This window comes from Neofelis nebulosa, chromosome 15 (genome assembly GCF_028018385.1).
Source record: "Neofelis nebulosa isolate mNeoNeb1 chromosome 15, mNeoNeb1.pri, whole genome shotgun sequence".
Classification (NCBI taxonomy): domain Eukaryota; kingdom Metazoa; phylum Chordata; class Mammalia; order Carnivora; family Felidae; genus Neofelis; species Neofelis nebulosa.
In genome coordinates, this window is record NC_080796.1 from 24916918 (window position 1) to 24933960 (window position 17043).

Here is a 17043-nt window from a genome sequence, read left to right on the forward strand (position 1 = left end):
ATACATTATGAATAAACTCAGTACAAATAATTCTCCTCTGATCAAGGACTCTTTAAGGACATGACTTACCTTGACTGCATTAGCTTCATGTTTCCACGTGCGCCTGCTCCATTCTGGAAGCCTTGCTGGACTACGCTTATTAGAGGCCCCATGTAGAGGGGTATGGAGCAAGACACAAACTTCTAAATTGTCACTTGTTTGTCCTCAGTAGGACTGAAGATCTACCCCACGACGTCGACCAACTTCTGTGGGGATTGGCTCAAAGCTCTCTTCTTTCTTCTTTCTGGTTGCTCACGTGAGCTACTCATTTTTAGACTTAATGGCAGTTCCTGACGCATCTGTCTTTCTGTTCACCTCCCTCAGGGCCTCCAGACGTGGACCAGCCCTGTGAGCCGAGCTTGCAGGCCTGGAGTCCCGAGCTCCACCTGTACCATATGAACATGACGGTCCCCTGCCCTTCGGAAGGCTGTAGCCTGGAGCTGCTCTTCCAGCACCCGGTCCAAGCTGACACCCTTACCCTATGGGTCACCTACCTCTCCATGGACTCCTCCCAGGCACTCTTTGACACGGAGATCTTGCTGGAACACCAGGAGTCTGTGCACCTGGGCCCCTTAGACACTTTCTGTGACACCCCACTCACTATCAAACTGCATGTGGACGGGAAGGTCTCGGGGGTGAAGGTCTACACCTTTGATGAGCGGATGGAGATTGACGCAGCTCTGCTAACTTCCCAGCCCCATAGTCCCCTGTGCTCTGGCTGCAGGCCTGTGAGGTACCAGGTTCTTCGTGAGCCCCCATTTGCCAATGGCTTGCCCATGGTGGTGACAAATCCTCACAGGAAGTTCACGGACGTGTGAGTTGGGCAGTAGGGCTTTCTAAACCATGGGGCTTCCTGGGGCTTTGGGAGTGGGTCTTGCTTCCCCTTTCCCACTTTTTTCCATTCCAACATGCCCTTAGCTGGAGAAATGTTCAGAATCCCAGAGGGGATTTTATTCTAAAGTGGCGTATCTGAGATGAAGAAAAATATTTCCCAGGAAGGGGCGAGCAAGTATTCTGAGTAATGTTGCCATCATTAGGATCATGGAAAAAAAAAAAGAGATTCTTCTCTGAGGTGCTTCTGCTGGACTGAAAGTATTTGCCACAAATAAGTTGATCAGAGTCGACTGCTGTCTAGTGACACAATTTAATTTCTGATCCTTGCTGTAACTTTTGGATAATCTGCCACAGCTCCTCTACCATTTGAAGACGGTAGTTAACTCTTCATCGTTGAGCAAGGAAGCCAAGTGTCCTGCAGGCACACCTTCATTTCAAGACTCATTCCTGATGTGTGTTTCACGCTTCCCTCTTTTGCTCCTCCCTCTTTGCCTCTCTCTTTCCCTTCCAGCTCCCTTTTCTCTTTCTTCTGTTCCTTCTACGCTTAGGGAGTTGTGCTGTGTTCCTGGCACTGTGTGCTCAGTGCTGGTAACACAGACTAAGTAAGGTAAGATCATTGGCGCCAAAGAGTTCAAGGTCTAAAGGAAAAGGTTTGTATCCCCAAAGGCACATTACCCCCGCCTTATAACTTTCCTCAGAGACTGCCCAGAACTTGGGGTAAAACAAAAATGGTATCAGAGGTGCTAGATTAGTGTTTGCTGCGTTGAAAATAATCACAAAATGAAGTAGGCTAAACCAACAAACACAATTTTTCTTTTTTTTTTTAAGTTTTATTTATTTTGAGAGACAGAGAGAGACAGAGAGAGAGAGAGAGAGAGAGTGCACATGAGTGGGGGAGGGGGAGAAAGTGAGAGAGAGAGAGAGAGAGAGAGGGAGAGGGAATCCCCAGCAGGGTCCACACTGTTAGTGCAGAGCCTGCTGCGGGGCTGGATCCCATGAACCACGAGATTATGACCTGAGCTGAAATCAGGAGTCAGATACTTAACCGACTAAGCCACCCAGGTGCCCCACCAACACTATTTTTCATGATCCTTCGGATCGGCTGGTTGCTGTCACCCGGACTGGCGTGGTCAGCGGAGACGGTCCCGGGCAAGCTCCTGTACCTGTTGGCTGAGCTGAAACAGCCGGCAGGGCTGGGAAGACGACCATGACCTCTCATTCCCTGGCAGGCTTCACGTGGGCTTGTCCTCACGGTGGATGGGAGGGCACCAGCAGCAGGAGGGGCAAGCCCCCACCTGCTCGTACGTTACTCGTGCTGATGTCCCGCTGGCCACAGCAAGTCACACAGCCAATGCCAGACGCAAGGGGCGGCAAAATGGACTCTGTCTCTTGATGGGAGGAATAGCGACGTCACATTGCGGAGGGGCGTGAACGTTGGACGGAAGGAACTGAGGCCAATCTGCAGTCTACCATAGCTGCACGAAAGTAGAGGACGACGTTCACCTTGAGCTTTACTCCACTTTTCTTGTCATACCTGCTCTCTGAATTACACCTGGGGGACAATGAAATGGGCACAAAGGTCATGAAAATGAGAGGGGAGCTCATGGGACAGATTTAAAAAGAAAAATCAGTTTTCAAGCTTCTCTAATAAGGCAGTTAAAATGACCTTTGGCATCTAACATGGTATCCACACATGCGTTCACACACACACACACACACACACACACACACACAACCTTTAAAGTCAGTCGTACCCCATTTTGTGGATGCGAAAACTAAGACTTCACTTCAATTTGGTTGAACAGCTACCTGTGGCAGACTCAGGATTAAAATCCGGTTTTATGACTGAGTCTTGTTTTGGTTCCCTTTCCTTTGTGACACGGTGTCTTTTATAAACTCAGGTCATTGAAGGTTCGGGCAACCTGCTGCTGAGCTTATCCACAAGAAGCGTAAACACATTTTGACGCTCCCGGCCGATCTTTTCCCAGCTGCGGGGCAGTGTGAGACTTTTATGCGTGGCTGGATGAGAAGTCTGACAGAAACCACTCTGAAAAGGGAGCCATCAGAATTGATTAGAATAAAAAAATTGCTTTTGCTTTTGAAATATCTGGCACTCTCGTGAGAAGATTGTTTCCCTAAAAAAAGCCGATGTGGAGCTTGAAAAATCTTTAATATTTAGATGTCTTTCTTGTTAAAATAATCAAAAGCCACTAGGGAGGTTTTTAAAGATGTTTCTGAGACCCCACAGTATTTCCCGTTGGCTGGCTGCGGCATTAAGCAAGAGAGTGGCTGAGTTGAAGAATCTGTTAAGGAGGAGAGACTGTTGGCAGGAGATTTGTGGCAGCCATTCATGGCAGTCCCCATAACCCTCTGGGATCCTGTCCTCCTAAGTAACTCCCATTCGAGCTTGACTTTGGTGAGAGTTTTCCAATCTGGGCAGGCACTGAGCAAAATTAAGAGAAGGGCAGAATTTGTTTTTGGAAACGGCAGCCCTCTCTTGAGTCCCTTACCCCCACTTAAATGTTCAGTCTTTCATGCCTCTACCTGATCAGTGCGCTCAGGTTCTAGAGAGAGTCTGATAAATTCCTTCCATCTCTGGTGTCAACCAATAAAACCCAATTCCCAGTGTATATAAATTTGGGCAGGGCTAGAGGTGGGGAGTCATTTAACATATTCCTAGTTGTGGGATTTTTGGCATCCCAAGAATGATGGCGGAAGCTGTTGTCACCTCCTTCTAGGAAAGAGTTTGTCCTTCCCTCTGAGGACTCAGACTCTTTAAGACAAGAATTCTCTCGAAACCCAAGAAAACTGTGACCCGAAGACCCAGGAAGGACCCTGCTGAGTCCAAACACTAACGCTGTCCTCCTCAGTGTCTTTGATTACTTTGAGAATGCAGACGGCTGGTTTTCCAATAGTTGGCTTGTGGTTGTTTTTTTTTAACACGATAAAGGTATACTTGAAATGCCATCCTCCTAGATTGTATAGGACTGTTGGTTAATTCGGTGGTTCTCTCTAGCAAGCATTCACTGCATGTATACTATGTGGGACATACTGGGAATACAGAAACCAATATGTCTGCAAACCTTCTGCTGCTGTGTAAGGCTGTGTGCCCGAACTTGGATTTACATAACGTAGCATATGTTTAACGTTTATGTTCCCCATAATATTTCTTTTAAACCCCTGCAAGCCATCTGCAAAGGACCCAGGGCAGCGTCTCACTTTCTGGATGTAATGGTCACGGCTCATTGGTTTCCACAGGGAGGTCACACCTGGGCAGCTGTATCGGTACCAAGTTCAAGCTGGAGCTGGAACAGAACTAGGAGAAGCCTCGCCTCCGCTGAGCCACATCCATGGAGCTCCTTACTGTGGAGACGGGAAGGTGGCAGGGTGAGTAGCGGGTACATGGGAATGTGTGAGCAAGGATGCCCTGCCCTGCCCTGAACAGGAGGGTTAATCTTGAGTTTCAGTTTGACTTGTCTTGGAAATTGGAGGCACTATGTGATTCTAGCATCAAACGAAATCTAGGACCTGGCAGTGATCTTGAGAGATCACTCACATCTTAGTTGAGGAGAAGCTCACTTTTATTTAGAGCTCACTGCAGGGTACTGAGATACTGGGGCTGATCCAGGGGGTGGCAGGCAGCTCTTAAGGTTTCAAAGGACAAGTGCTGACAGTGACTGAGGGAAGGAATTTATAAGGGAGAAGGTTATATGTCAGATGATGCTAAAAGACCAGGTGAGGGTATGTGTCAAATCAGTGTCCTGTCCCATACCCCTGACTAGCTGTGTGACCCGGGGAAAGTCCCTATAGTGTTCTGAGCTTCACTGGCTCACTTGACCACTAGAAGACCTGACTGCGGTGTATTTACAGCCATTCTGTAAAACTACCAAGGTAAGGATGAAATCACTACTTTGCCTTCTTAACACACCATGTTCCTTTTTCTGTTTCCCTTTTGTGGTATCAGCCTAGGGGACTAATTCATGCCGGTTTGTCTGGGACTTTTCCAAATCTAGCACTGAAAACGCCCCCATGTCCCACCAGTTGCCCTGTATTAACCTGTCCTGAATGCTCGTCTGACCTGATATGTTCATTGTATAGAACTGTGGCAGTAGGAGACCGGATGGCCAGGCGCTGTGATGTGTCTTAGATTCTGCATGCTAATAAGATGGCCTCTTTTTAATTTCCCAGACTGGGTGAAAACACATAGTATCCTGACGCCCTAATAGAAAGCAGTTCTGTAGCCTTTCTTGGGATCCCTCGCATTGCTTAGCCATCACTGAACACTGCCTGTTTCTCCATCTTCTAAGATTTTAACCTTTGGTGTAAGGCAAACCTCGCCGATACCCCGACCTTGCTAGTTGGCTGCTACCTCTGCCTACCGTGGTCTCAGCTTTGCACCCCGCTTCCTCCGTCTCTGCTGGGCTCCTCCCTGGGACTCTGTGCACAGAGTAAGGCTGGCTGCTGTTGATGCTCTCCCTGCTCTGGCCGCCTCTTTCCAAGTCTGCCGCCCCCCCGTTAAGGTGTTTGGGAGGCTTGGTTACCAGGACTACCCAGGCAGAAGCCTCCTTGAGCAAAACACTCTGCCCTAGGTGTCTCCCACCGCACTTCTCTGATGGTGGCCGCCTGGAGGCCCCAGGATGCCACCTCTGCCTGGGGGTCTGGGGACAGGAAGGGCTGAAGAGCCCTTCCCAACTTGCTCTTGCACCTTCTCTCCTGTGCCTTGAAACAGCTTCACCTGAAGCAGCATCTGCTTGGCTGCTGGGCCTCACAAGTTTCCTCGTTCAAACATTCCTATTTCCTGCCTGTATTCCCTCCCTATAAAGAGTCATAAATGGTTCACCACCCAGTGGGAAGAAACCTGTGAATTACAGCTTTGTCTCAGCCAGAGGCAGGGCCTCCACTCCACACACAGCAAGAAGGAGCCATGCAAATTGTTTAACCCACTGTTTAAAGCTTGACAAATGTATAGATTCAATCTAAGGGGATCACAGATGCCCAAGAAGTCATCCTGAGACTAGTTATAATATATTTTTGTCACACTGGATAACACCGCAGTAAGACCATCAGAGCAAACACTGTGGAGGCCCTGGACTTGTGAGCCACATTTATTTGGAAGCGATCATCTCAGTCTGCCCATGTGGGACATCCAAGCCACGTGTGGAAGTGTGGCAAGTGCAGCCAAGAAACAGAATTTTATTTAATTTTAAGTAGTTTAAATTTAATTTAAAAACTTACTTGATTCAGTTATCAGAAAACCTTTAAATATATTTGGAACAACTTGGGTAGATGAATCTACTTTTCCAACAATAGAGTTTATGAAATCTAAATACAGATCAAGTGTTTGGACCCAGATGTATTGTAAGTGAAAAATACCCATCAGATTTCAAAGATGTGGGATGTGTAAAAGAATGTAATGTGCTTTATTAATCATTTTCATACCGATTACATTACTAAAATGACACTATTTTGGATGTCTCGAGTTTGATGAAATGTATCATTAAAACTAATTCCGCCTATTTCTTTCTTTTAACGTGACTACTAGAAAATGAAAGATGATGTGTGTGACACTCATCTTTCTGTTGGGTAACAGTGCCTCAGCTGGCTTATCTTCCAAGAAAGAAGGAATTTGAAGTTTCCTTGATTTCTTCAATCATGTTGTTTTTCATATCTGTTATCCTTTCTCCGTTGGCATCCTACCATTTAACACATTATTATATAATTATGTTCATAGCATGCTTTTAATTCATATGAAAGCATTCTCATATCCAGTAACTTAATCTTCATCCCTGTGGGGAGGCACACTTTAGACAATGGTTAGAGCTATTAGTTATGTCCTCATCTGAAAGCACGTTAACATGCCCAAACCCTTTGTCTACTGGAGTTAAAATATGTGTCCGTTTTGGTGCAAAGTCAAGAAGAAAAAAAACGGTAACCCTCCATCCATTTTACAATGGCCACATCTGTGTTACCTGTTTTGTTCCCATAACATGCTTCCTGTAGCCCTCAGTGTAAACTAACTCTCCCACCCCAATCCAAATTAGTCACCAGCTGTGTCAGCTTTTCAGGTTCAAAACAAAACGATGACATTTTTCTTCTCCCAGTATTTATTTCTCCCCTGCAATATATGATAGCTGCCACCAGGTGGTAGTAGGGAGTCAGGACCTGACGGGGCCTTAGCTTTGCCCTGGACGGAGACCAGGCAGCAATCAGGCTGCTGAGTCTCTTGGTATATAAAACAGAAGATTTCAAGCTTACAAAACCCTAACTTTAATAGCAACTGTGTCTAGATAGAATAAAACAATGAAAACACAAAGAAATATCATACAAAAGAGAATAGAAAACAGAACAACATATAGACAGGCAGGTTTCCTCCTCACCAAACCAGCTGTTTTTAAGATTTCACTCATCATAGGGCTGGCAGGCCTTTTCTAGCTTAATGCCATCTACCGGAAACCCTGGAAGGACCCCCCGTGGATCTCCTAGATGTTTCTGAGATGTGAGCTACTCTTTATGTAAGAGCATTCTCTTAGCACCTGCTTTTCTCCAGCTTGCACTTTTTAATGTATAATGAGGGATTTTAATAATTTAAAAGAAAACTATTTTATGCCTGTGTGTATATAAGAATGTATGTTTTGAACTTCCAGGAGCCTGGGAGAAGAATGTGATGATGGGGACCTTCTGAGCGGAGATGGCTGCTCAAGGGCGTGCCAGCTGGAGGAAGGCTTCCACTGCGCAGGTGCGTGGAGGACCACCACCTAGGCTTATGTCCTGTTTCTGCAGGCATCTCCGTGTCTTATTTCCATGAGCTTTTGATATCCTATAACATATAGCTGAATGATAACAACAATGACATTTGATGTGTCTGTGGTGTGCCAGGCGGGCACTAACTTTCATCTATAGTATCGCATTAAAAAAATTTTTTTTAATGTTTATTTTTGAGAGGAGAAAGAGAGAGAGAGGGCATGAACAAGGGAGGGGCAGAGAGAGGGGGAGACGCAGAATCCAGAGCAGGCTCCAGGCGCTGAGCTGTCAGCACAGAGCCCCCGCGGGGCTTGCACCCATGAACCGTGAGATCATGACCTGAGCTGAAGTCAGACACTTAACTGACTGAGCCACCCAGTCACCCCACCTATAGTATCTCATTTAATCCCTACATGAACTATGAGGAGATCAATCTGAGGCGCAGAGAGCTTAAATAATATGGGATTTGAACCAAGGAAGTGAGGTTCTAGAATCTAAATATAAACCACTGAGGTACACTGCCTCCTTGATTAATGTTACCAAGGATTGCCCTTGGGTCCTCATGTCTACCACCAAAACACCAGCCAAGCAACACAATCAGAGGTTTTACATAAAAATCAGTGCGGGAAACATTCTAAGCCAAAGAGACTGCAAGATACCTCTTGGCGGCTGTGTTTCATAGGTAAGATAATGACTGATGACTGGGAGTCCTAACACCGCTTAATCCCGGCAAATCACTAGTAATAAGTTATCACTAGGTGGCTTTGACTCTAGGTTCTTGCCATGCAGGAAGACCATCTAGGAAACTTCTCCCAATTCTGGTTAAAGACATCATCAATGGGCTCCTTACATGTAGATTATTATTATTTTTTTACTCCCATCTGTATACGTTGCAGTGTTTCTGTGGTACATAACCATTCGCCAAAATTTTGTAAAGAGCGATGCTTTGAAAAATATCTTAATGCCTCTAAATCGCAAGGTAAAGTAGGATATGATTGTAATAATGTATAATTAAGGTGTAAAATACTGTACAGGACGCGTAAATTCTCCTGCTACCTAGAGTAGATTCACAAAATTATAGAATCTTAGGAGTCTTTCATCCGTCCATCTAACAAAACATAGGCAGTGCCCGCCAGGTACCACGAGTCTGATAGAGGCCCTGCTCCCTTCATGTGTGCAGTCTAACTGGGATTTGGAGTCTGGCCTCCTTCCCGTGTAGAAATCTCTCCTGCCAGTTCTTGAGAGAGAGGCCTCTAGCTTCTGCTTATATACTTCTAGCAGTGAAGGACACATCTTGAAATGCACCATTCTACTTAAGAATGGCTTTATCTGTTGCAATACGATCCTTCTCCTCTTCTCCGGTTTGGAAACTGAGGCTCAGAGCATTGTAGTGACTAATCCACAGGCATACAATGAGGCTCTGAAGGGCCAGCACTGGAGCCCAGCTTTCCTCATGCTTAATCAAGTGCTTTTGCCCTGCTATGAAACTACAGAGGATAATTTTTTCCCTGTTTTATTTGACTACCATTCAGATATTTGAAATGCCTCCCCATTATTCTCCTTTCCAATCCAAACATCCCCTCATGTGATTAGGTTTCCAGACCCTTTCCTATTTACCCTAACCTGGCATGTTTCATGTGGTCAATGCCCAGAAAGGAATTCAATACTCCAGATGTGGTCTGGCTGTACAGAATACACTGAACCGATTACCTCCCCTTTTCTGTACACAAGTATTTGTTAATGCCACCTCTGTTTGCAGTGTGTGTGTGTGGTAACATAACGGGCTCATCGAATACACACATACACGCACACATGTATTCTCTTAATCCTGTGTCTCCTCCAGTACAGCTCAAGCCTCCTTTAACTTAACAGTACACCTTGTTTTGTTTCTAACACATTTGATCCCATTAAACTTGGCTCCTGTTTCCTTAGCCTCCAAATCCAGTAAGACTGCATCTAAGTTATTTTAACTTTACAGGGTAAGGCTAAGATGATCCATTCCACAGTTAGACTTCTGTTTCATTGTATAATATGCTCATAGCATGGCTCAGCATATAGTTATATTCCATTATTTCTCAAAAATTAGGATTGAAGGGACCATGGTGAAATATATATATTTTTAAATGGCCTGTTGTTTTTAGATGGACTTGAAAAAACAGGCAAAAATTTTAAGTCCATGGTGAAAAAAATAGAAGCAAGAAGAAATATTCACAGTGTTATAAATAGAGAAAGAAGACATATATATGTACATTATAAAATATAATATAAAATACATTTATATATACATAAATGCAAACATATATATTAAATACACATATTTATGTACATGAATACATGTACATGTGTAAATACATATATATGCATATATATGAGAGAGAGAGAGAGAAATCATCATGGGAAAGTCATTCCAAATGCACATATATTGGCTTTGGGTTTGGGGGCGTGATTTGGGAAGGCCATGGGTTGGATGGAATGCAGGAGTTTAAAACCCCAAATAAGCTAGAACCCCGTCCTGGGAACATTGGCTTATTCCTGGCAAGTAGAGACAGATTTACAGCAGAAGGGCCTTAGACTGGAAGAAATTGTGAAGGAAAATAATTAGTAGCTACATGTTGATGAGCCACTGAAAAAATTACTTCAACATCCCTGTGGTATTGCTGTGAAGAATTAAAAATAACGAGAATGGTATAGTAACAGTGAATTCTAGTAATGATGTTACTGAATGTATACCTATACGTTGCTATGTTTCCAAATCTTGGTCCTGTCATCTTGTCCTATTACTTAAAGTAGAAATAGGAGATTAGAATCATGCCACTAATGTTAATTGTCCTACGTTTTGGTAGAAAACGGGACCAGAACTCAGTAAGTGGCTTTCTAACTGTACCTCAGCTTTCCACACTTGAAGAAAGCTAGTTTACGTGTCTGTAGTTGGTACTATTCACTTAGGAGGAGTTATCTGGTGAGCAAGTATGGAACTTGTCCAGGGAATACAAGCTCGCTTGCTAACACTCCAGCAGGTTTTCTTACAGATTCGCTCCTCACTTGTTTGCTCTTGAAGGCAGTGCCTCGGCCTCAGCTTGATAGAGACCCCACTGCTCCCACCTTCTGTGAGCCTGGCTCCAATCCAAACTGTATTACTTACGTATCAAGGGACCTGTGGCAAAATGTTCCTTATTTATGACACAAACAAAAAATGCACACCCCGCATGGTTGTAAGACGAAAGGAAAGAAGAGGCATGTAAGCCTTGAAAACCCAGTGCCCATATTGTCTCTTTCAGAGCAGTGGCGCAGTTAGTTGAGGAAACACGATTCAGCCACAAAGAATAATGGAAAACAAATCCCTCAAATACTTTACTACTTCAAGAACCATGAAGGGGATCCACGTACATAGCCCATCATACCATTTCTTTAACTTCTCTTTCTTCTTTTACCTTCTACCCTTATATCCCCTCCTTCCCTCAGGATCTTGCTTAACGATGCCTTCAAATTTCTTTCTACCTCCAGCCTACGGTTACTTTTCTCTCGCTATTCTTTATTCACAAATCCCACTGCTTTTTATACCTTCTATTATAGAGATGGATTCTATTCCTCTCCCCATGAAGAATCCTTCTTCTTTAGGAAGGTGTGTGTGTGTGTGTGTGTATGTGACTGTGCGTGCGTGTGTGTGTGTGTGTGTGTGCACGCACATCGTTTTGTCTGTATGTTTGGGGTGTGTATTAAGCTAGCTGGCAGTAACAGCATTTTCTTTTGTGGACTTGAGAAAAAAATGCAATGATTTTTCCATGACATCTATAAACACTTTTTGAAATGTTATACAATATTTCTTGCCAGGGGAGCCAAGCCTATGTTACATATATGAGGGAGATGGGATATGTGAACCTTTTGAGAAGGAAACCAGCATCATAGACTGTGGCCTCTATACTCCCAAAGGATATGTGGATCAGTGGGCCACCCAAGCTTATTCCTCTCATGAAGACAAGAAGTGTCCTGCTTCCTTGGTAACTGGAGAACCTCATTCCATGGTAAATCAAGCCGGAAGAATTGAGTGAAGGCTGAGCAGAATTGTAAAGGGGCTCTCTCTCTCATGTGCTTTATGGGGGGGCTTACATTTCTTTCCTGTCTTTGACATCAAATTTAGTCCCTACTGAACTCGGAATAAGGTAACATTAAATGAAAAATTTCTGGACTAGCAATTAAATCTCATCTCTCCCACCCCGCCCCCCACACCTCCCTTACCCCACTTACCCTTACTAGTTTTCATCTAGGAACATTTGGCTGTACAATCGCTGATTCCAAGGTACAGCGAAGCATCGCAAAATTAACCTTAGATGTACAAATATCAGAAATTACAGTTGGGCTTTCTATACGGGAGAATTTATTTTACAAGAAGAAAAAGAAGTAGCAAAGAGTCAGAATGCCTGGATTACAATATTGAATTCACTGGTATTACTACTGTTATCACTAAATGAGGTTTGACAGGTCACTTAACCTCTCTGGGCCCCAATTTTCTCATATGTAAAATGGGGATAGTAATAACTTTTGCATTTAACTCAATGGTTTATCACAAGGATCAAATGAAATTTAAAGTATATTAAAGATCAAAGTATAACTTGATTTAAAGGACTGTTATTATTGAAGAAATTCTAGAGCTAGTACTAAAAACAAATCCTCTGGTATACAATTTTCCATGAATATCCACCTAAATAAATAGGTGATCCTCCAAGGACTTTAAGGACTGACATCTATGAATTAGAGTTGAATACTGAAAAGAAGATTAAGGGCTTTGGCTTTTGGGTACTATTCCAGATGCATCCATTGCCAACTAAACTCTTCCATTCATCATAACAATAAGCAATACCATCATTTCAATGGAAGTGTGATTTAGCTCTGTTGGTATTCTGGCCAGGATGAAATCATTGCATTGTATACTTCAGGAGACCCCCAGGAGGTTGAGAAACTAGCCAGGAGTTGGTGCTCTAGTTCGAGAGACTCCTCAAGGACCTTGGAATCTTCTAGATTCCAGCTCTTTCCATCCTTGGCTTGCAGCTTTCTTCCTCCTATTCATAAGATGACTCCACCAGGCATGAAGTCAGCATTTCAGGCAGGAAGATGGGGGAAGTTCACAGGAAGTACGTGTAAGCTGAGTCTTTCCCTTTTTATTGGGAAACAATCATGGCAGCTTTTCTGGACGTTTAACACTATAGACTTCCACCAACATCTCATCAGTCACATCCAGGTCACGTCATCACCCTTTGTTGTAAAGGTCTCTGAGGAGATGAGCATTTATAATTGGATTTACTGCCACCTTGAACAAAATCAGAGTTTCCTAATAAGAAAGTAAGCGGAAATGGATATGGGGAGGCAGCTAGCAATGTTCACTACACTTCTTCAGTGAAATCTGGCATCTTTCTCAAGAGTTCTTGGTGCCCAGTGACAGGAAGCCAGGAAAGTCGGGAGATTCTGAGTTAGTAACAGCTCTCTGAAGTGGCTTTTAGTCTAGCTTGTCTATCTTCCTTAAGTATTAAGTGGAGAAATTTTCTGGTGTTTCTGTTCCCTGACTCCTTTACCCAGCTGAATGCTTAATGGTTTCTGACTCAGTAGCCTCACTCCTCGGACTGGTGGATCCTGCCCAGTAAGGATATAACCATCATCCTGGACAGACTTCTATGGCTAATTCTAGGAGCAGTTGCCTAAAATGTTCCAGGACTGTTCTTTGGGCAAGATATCTGGGTTGATGGTAGGCTGAGAGTTATCATGTGTGTTTTTCTACCCAGGTAAATTATATCTTGAGGTTAACAGAGAGCATTGAGACATTCTTCTGCTTAGAGAAAAGTTTTCTGCCAATAGTGTGATCATTAGGCACTCAGAAAGAGAGGAAAACTTTGGTTTTGAGCTACAGAGTCATTGTATTTACTTCTCTCTCACCTTATACATTTAATTTTTGATTGAAATTACATTTCAGATTTGCACGTCATACCATCCAGATTTACCAGAGCCCCGTCCTCTCACTGGCTGGTTTCCCTGTGTCACCAATGGAAACAGACCTCAGGATAAAAGGAGTGAGCAGACAGAAGGTAGCCTGGAGAGGGAGGAGGAGGTTTGGCTCAAAGTAAGTGAACCAAATGGTTGTTTGTGAAGGCTGTGGGTAGATTGTGTGTGTGTGTGTGTGTGTGTGTGTGTGTGTGTGTGTGTGTGTGCGCGCGCGCGCGTGCGTGTGTGTGTAAAGTGATATGTTGGATTGGCTTCTCGGGAAATTTCTTCTTGTTTTTCTCTGAGGTTTTATATTTTGGGTTTATTTTTCACCTCTTTTTGAATTTTGGGCTTCTTTCTTTGTAAGTCAACCCATTTACAAAGTGTAACATACACACAGGAAGGTGCAAAAAATCAAAAATGCACAGATCAATACATTTTTAGAGAGTGAACATCCTCTCTAACCACCACACAGATCAAGAAAGAGTATGACATCACCCCATAAATCACTCTTATTCCCCTTGTCAGTGATTTTACCACAGAGGTATCTACTCTTTTTAGTTCCATCGCCATAGACTATTGTGCCTGTTTTTGAACTTTATGTGAAGAACTTTACAGTACGTACTTCTTGTGTCTCATTCGTTCTTACTCCACATTTCATTTGCTAGAGTGCTGCTTCATTTAGCAGTAGGGTTCATTTTCATTGCCACGTAGCATTCCAGTGTATGAGTACACCAAACTTGTGTGTCCATATTGATGAACGTTTGGGTTATTTCCAGCTTTTCTCTATGGTGTTACACATAGTTCTGCTATAAACATTTCTGTATTTCTTTTGGTGAACATATATAAACAGGTGGGTATATTTGGAACTGCTAGATCGTTGGTAGGCAGATGAGAAGCTTTAGTAGATAATTCCAAGTAATCTTCCATAGTGGCTGTACTAATTCATACTTCCACCAGAGGCTTATGAGTATTCCAGATGCTTCACATTTTCATCAGTACTTGATATTTCAAGCCTTAATTTTAGCCATTCTGTTTGGCATAGAAAGGTAGTAGCCCCTCCATCATGTCAGTTGGATTTATATGTTGCCTAATGAGTTTGGTCTTTTAAATATATATTGGCCATTTCTGTATACTTTTCTTTTTTTTTTTTTTCTCTTGGAGGCCGTATTCAAATCTTTTGCTCAGTTTTGTAGGGTTGTCTGTCATTGTCTTCTTAATTTATGTGATTTCTTTACAATTCTCTGCTATGAATTAGAGCTCTCATAATTTCATAAGCAGTGAGCCCCTGAGAATACTCTACCTCCATTTACTGCTTCCTGGCTTTTTAAAGTTAATACGATTTAAAAATAGCTAAATATTTAGCCTGCCCAATGCTCTTCAGGCCTTTCCATATTTCTATGCTTTCCTCATTTTTATTTAGCATGAAAAAGAAATTCCATCGTTTCTTTTTATGTGAGTGTGCTGGCAATGTATTCTTTCAGTTTTTGTGCGGCTGAAAGTATCTTTATTTGACATTCATTTTCCAAGGGTATCTTTGCTTGGTATATAGAATTCTAAGTGGCCAGTTGTTTTTGTCCATTAACTAAAGATGTTATCCCAGTGTCTTTTCACTTTCATACTTTCTTTGGAGAGTTAGCTATCAATCTGCTATATACAACTTTGAAGGCAATGTCTTTTACTCTGTGATGCTTTTAGTATATTCTCTTTGTGTTTTGTCTTCGGCACTTTTACTATGATGTTCCAAGGCCTGTTTTTCCTTTGTAGCTATCTGGCTAACGGTTTGTCAACCTAATCCTAATAAAAGCTTGGATTAGGTTATGAAATAACCTGGTTATTTCATACTGGTATACCTTCTGTTTTACTAATCACAACTTTTATTCCATATAATTGGCTGTTAAACTGTTTATTACATTATTAATTTCAGTTATTGTGTTTTAATTCTAGAATTATTATTTAACTTCTTGTATAGATTCTCATTTTGTTTGAAATTCTTTATCCTATAGTTTATTTTAAAAATATATTAATCCCTATAATTGTAAAGTCTGTGCCTGATAATACGAATAGCTTGGTGACCTGAGGTCTGTTTATGTTGACTGTTTCTTCTCTTTATTTTCATTCGTTTAGTCTCATTTACTTTCATATTGAATAAAGTTTTAACTAAATATTATTGTAGAGATTGTGGCTAATGCTATCTTCCTTTCAAGACCACTTACTTTTTTTTTAAACATGTAGTAAGATTTGGGAAAGAACATCTTAATCCAATCAGTAATGAAGATGACTCAAATTTCTGGGGTGCCTGAGTGACTCAGTCGGTTATGTGTCTGACTTTGGCTCAGGTCATGATCTCACAGTTTGTGAGTTCAAGCCCTGGGTTGGGCTCTGTGCTGACAGCTCAGAGCCTGGAGCCTGCTTTGGATTCTATGTCTCCCTCTCTCTCTGCCCCTCTCCTGCTTGCACTCTGTCTCTCTCTCAAAAATAAATAAACATTAAACAAATTAAAAAGAAAAATGCTTCAAATTTCTGTATTAGTGAGCCCTGATATGTTTTTCCCCTTTTCCTTTTTTCCCCTTTTTAGGGGTCTCAAATAAAAGCTTGGATTAGGCCCTCCACCTGATAGTCTCTGAAGTACAATTTCTGTCTTCTCAGCAGTATGTGTCTGGTAAAAACTGTTTGGCTTTTTGGCCTCTCACCCACCAATTCCCACTTAGTTTCTTATGCTCTTATTCTGCAGAGCTTAGAGTTTGAAAAATACCTCAATGGCAAAAGTGGCACAGAATGTGAGGTTCCTTTCAATGTGGTTTCTTGCTTTTCAAGTCTCTTCAGTCCTGATTGCTGTGGTTGCTCTCACATGTTTTCATACTTTTTTCTTTTTTGGAGCATCTGGATGGCTCAGTCAGTTGGGTGTCTGACTTCAGCTCAGGTCGTGATCACATGGCTTGTGGGCTTGAGCTCCGCATCAGGCTGTGTGCTGACAGCTCAGAGCCTGGAGCCTGCTTCAGATTCTGTGTCTCCCTCTCTCTCTGTCCCTCCCCTGCTTGTTTTCTCTCTCTCTTTCAAAATTAAATACACATTAAAAAAATAAAAAAATTTTCTTTTTACTTTATTCATATTTTATAATTATTCTTGACAGAAGTGTTTGTTCTATTATAAGCTATTTCCTCATAGCTAGAAGCAGAAGTCTCCAACTGGAATTCTTTTAATGTATGTCAGTTAACTACCATGTATATTTTATATTTTCGGTGTGCACCCTGTTTTTACTACAAATGATGTAGGGATATATATATATATATATATATTCATATATATATATATTCATATATATATTCATATATATTCATATATATTCATATATATATATATTCATATATATATTCATATATATTCATATATATATATTCATATATATTCATATATATATATATGAAAAAAATCACAAATATATTTGGGAGTTAATAT

The 17043-nt window shown here is 42.2% G+C and overlaps 1 protein-coding gene across 3 annotated transcripts in view; it reads left to right on the forward strand.

The window, feature by feature from the left end:
- Window positions 1-17043, forward strand: part of PAPPA2 (pappalysin 2) — a 271960-nt gene that overhangs the window by 134804 nt on the left and 120113 nt on the right. For 2 of the 3 annotated variants that reach the window (XM_058700089.1, XM_058700088.1), the window contains exons 8-12: window positions 364-853; window positions 4132-4260; window positions 7518-7609; window positions 11446-11636; window positions 13577-13723. In XM_058700089.1, the coding sequence (XP_058556072.1) occupies window positions 364-853; window positions 4132-4260; window positions 7518-7609; window positions 11446-11636; window positions 13577-13723 (1049 nt within the window). The remainder of the gene's footprint in view (window positions 1-363; window positions 854-4131; window positions 4261-7517; window positions 7610-11445; window positions 11637-13576; window positions 13724-17043) is intronic. The other variant, XM_058700090.1, reaches the window with a different exon arrangement.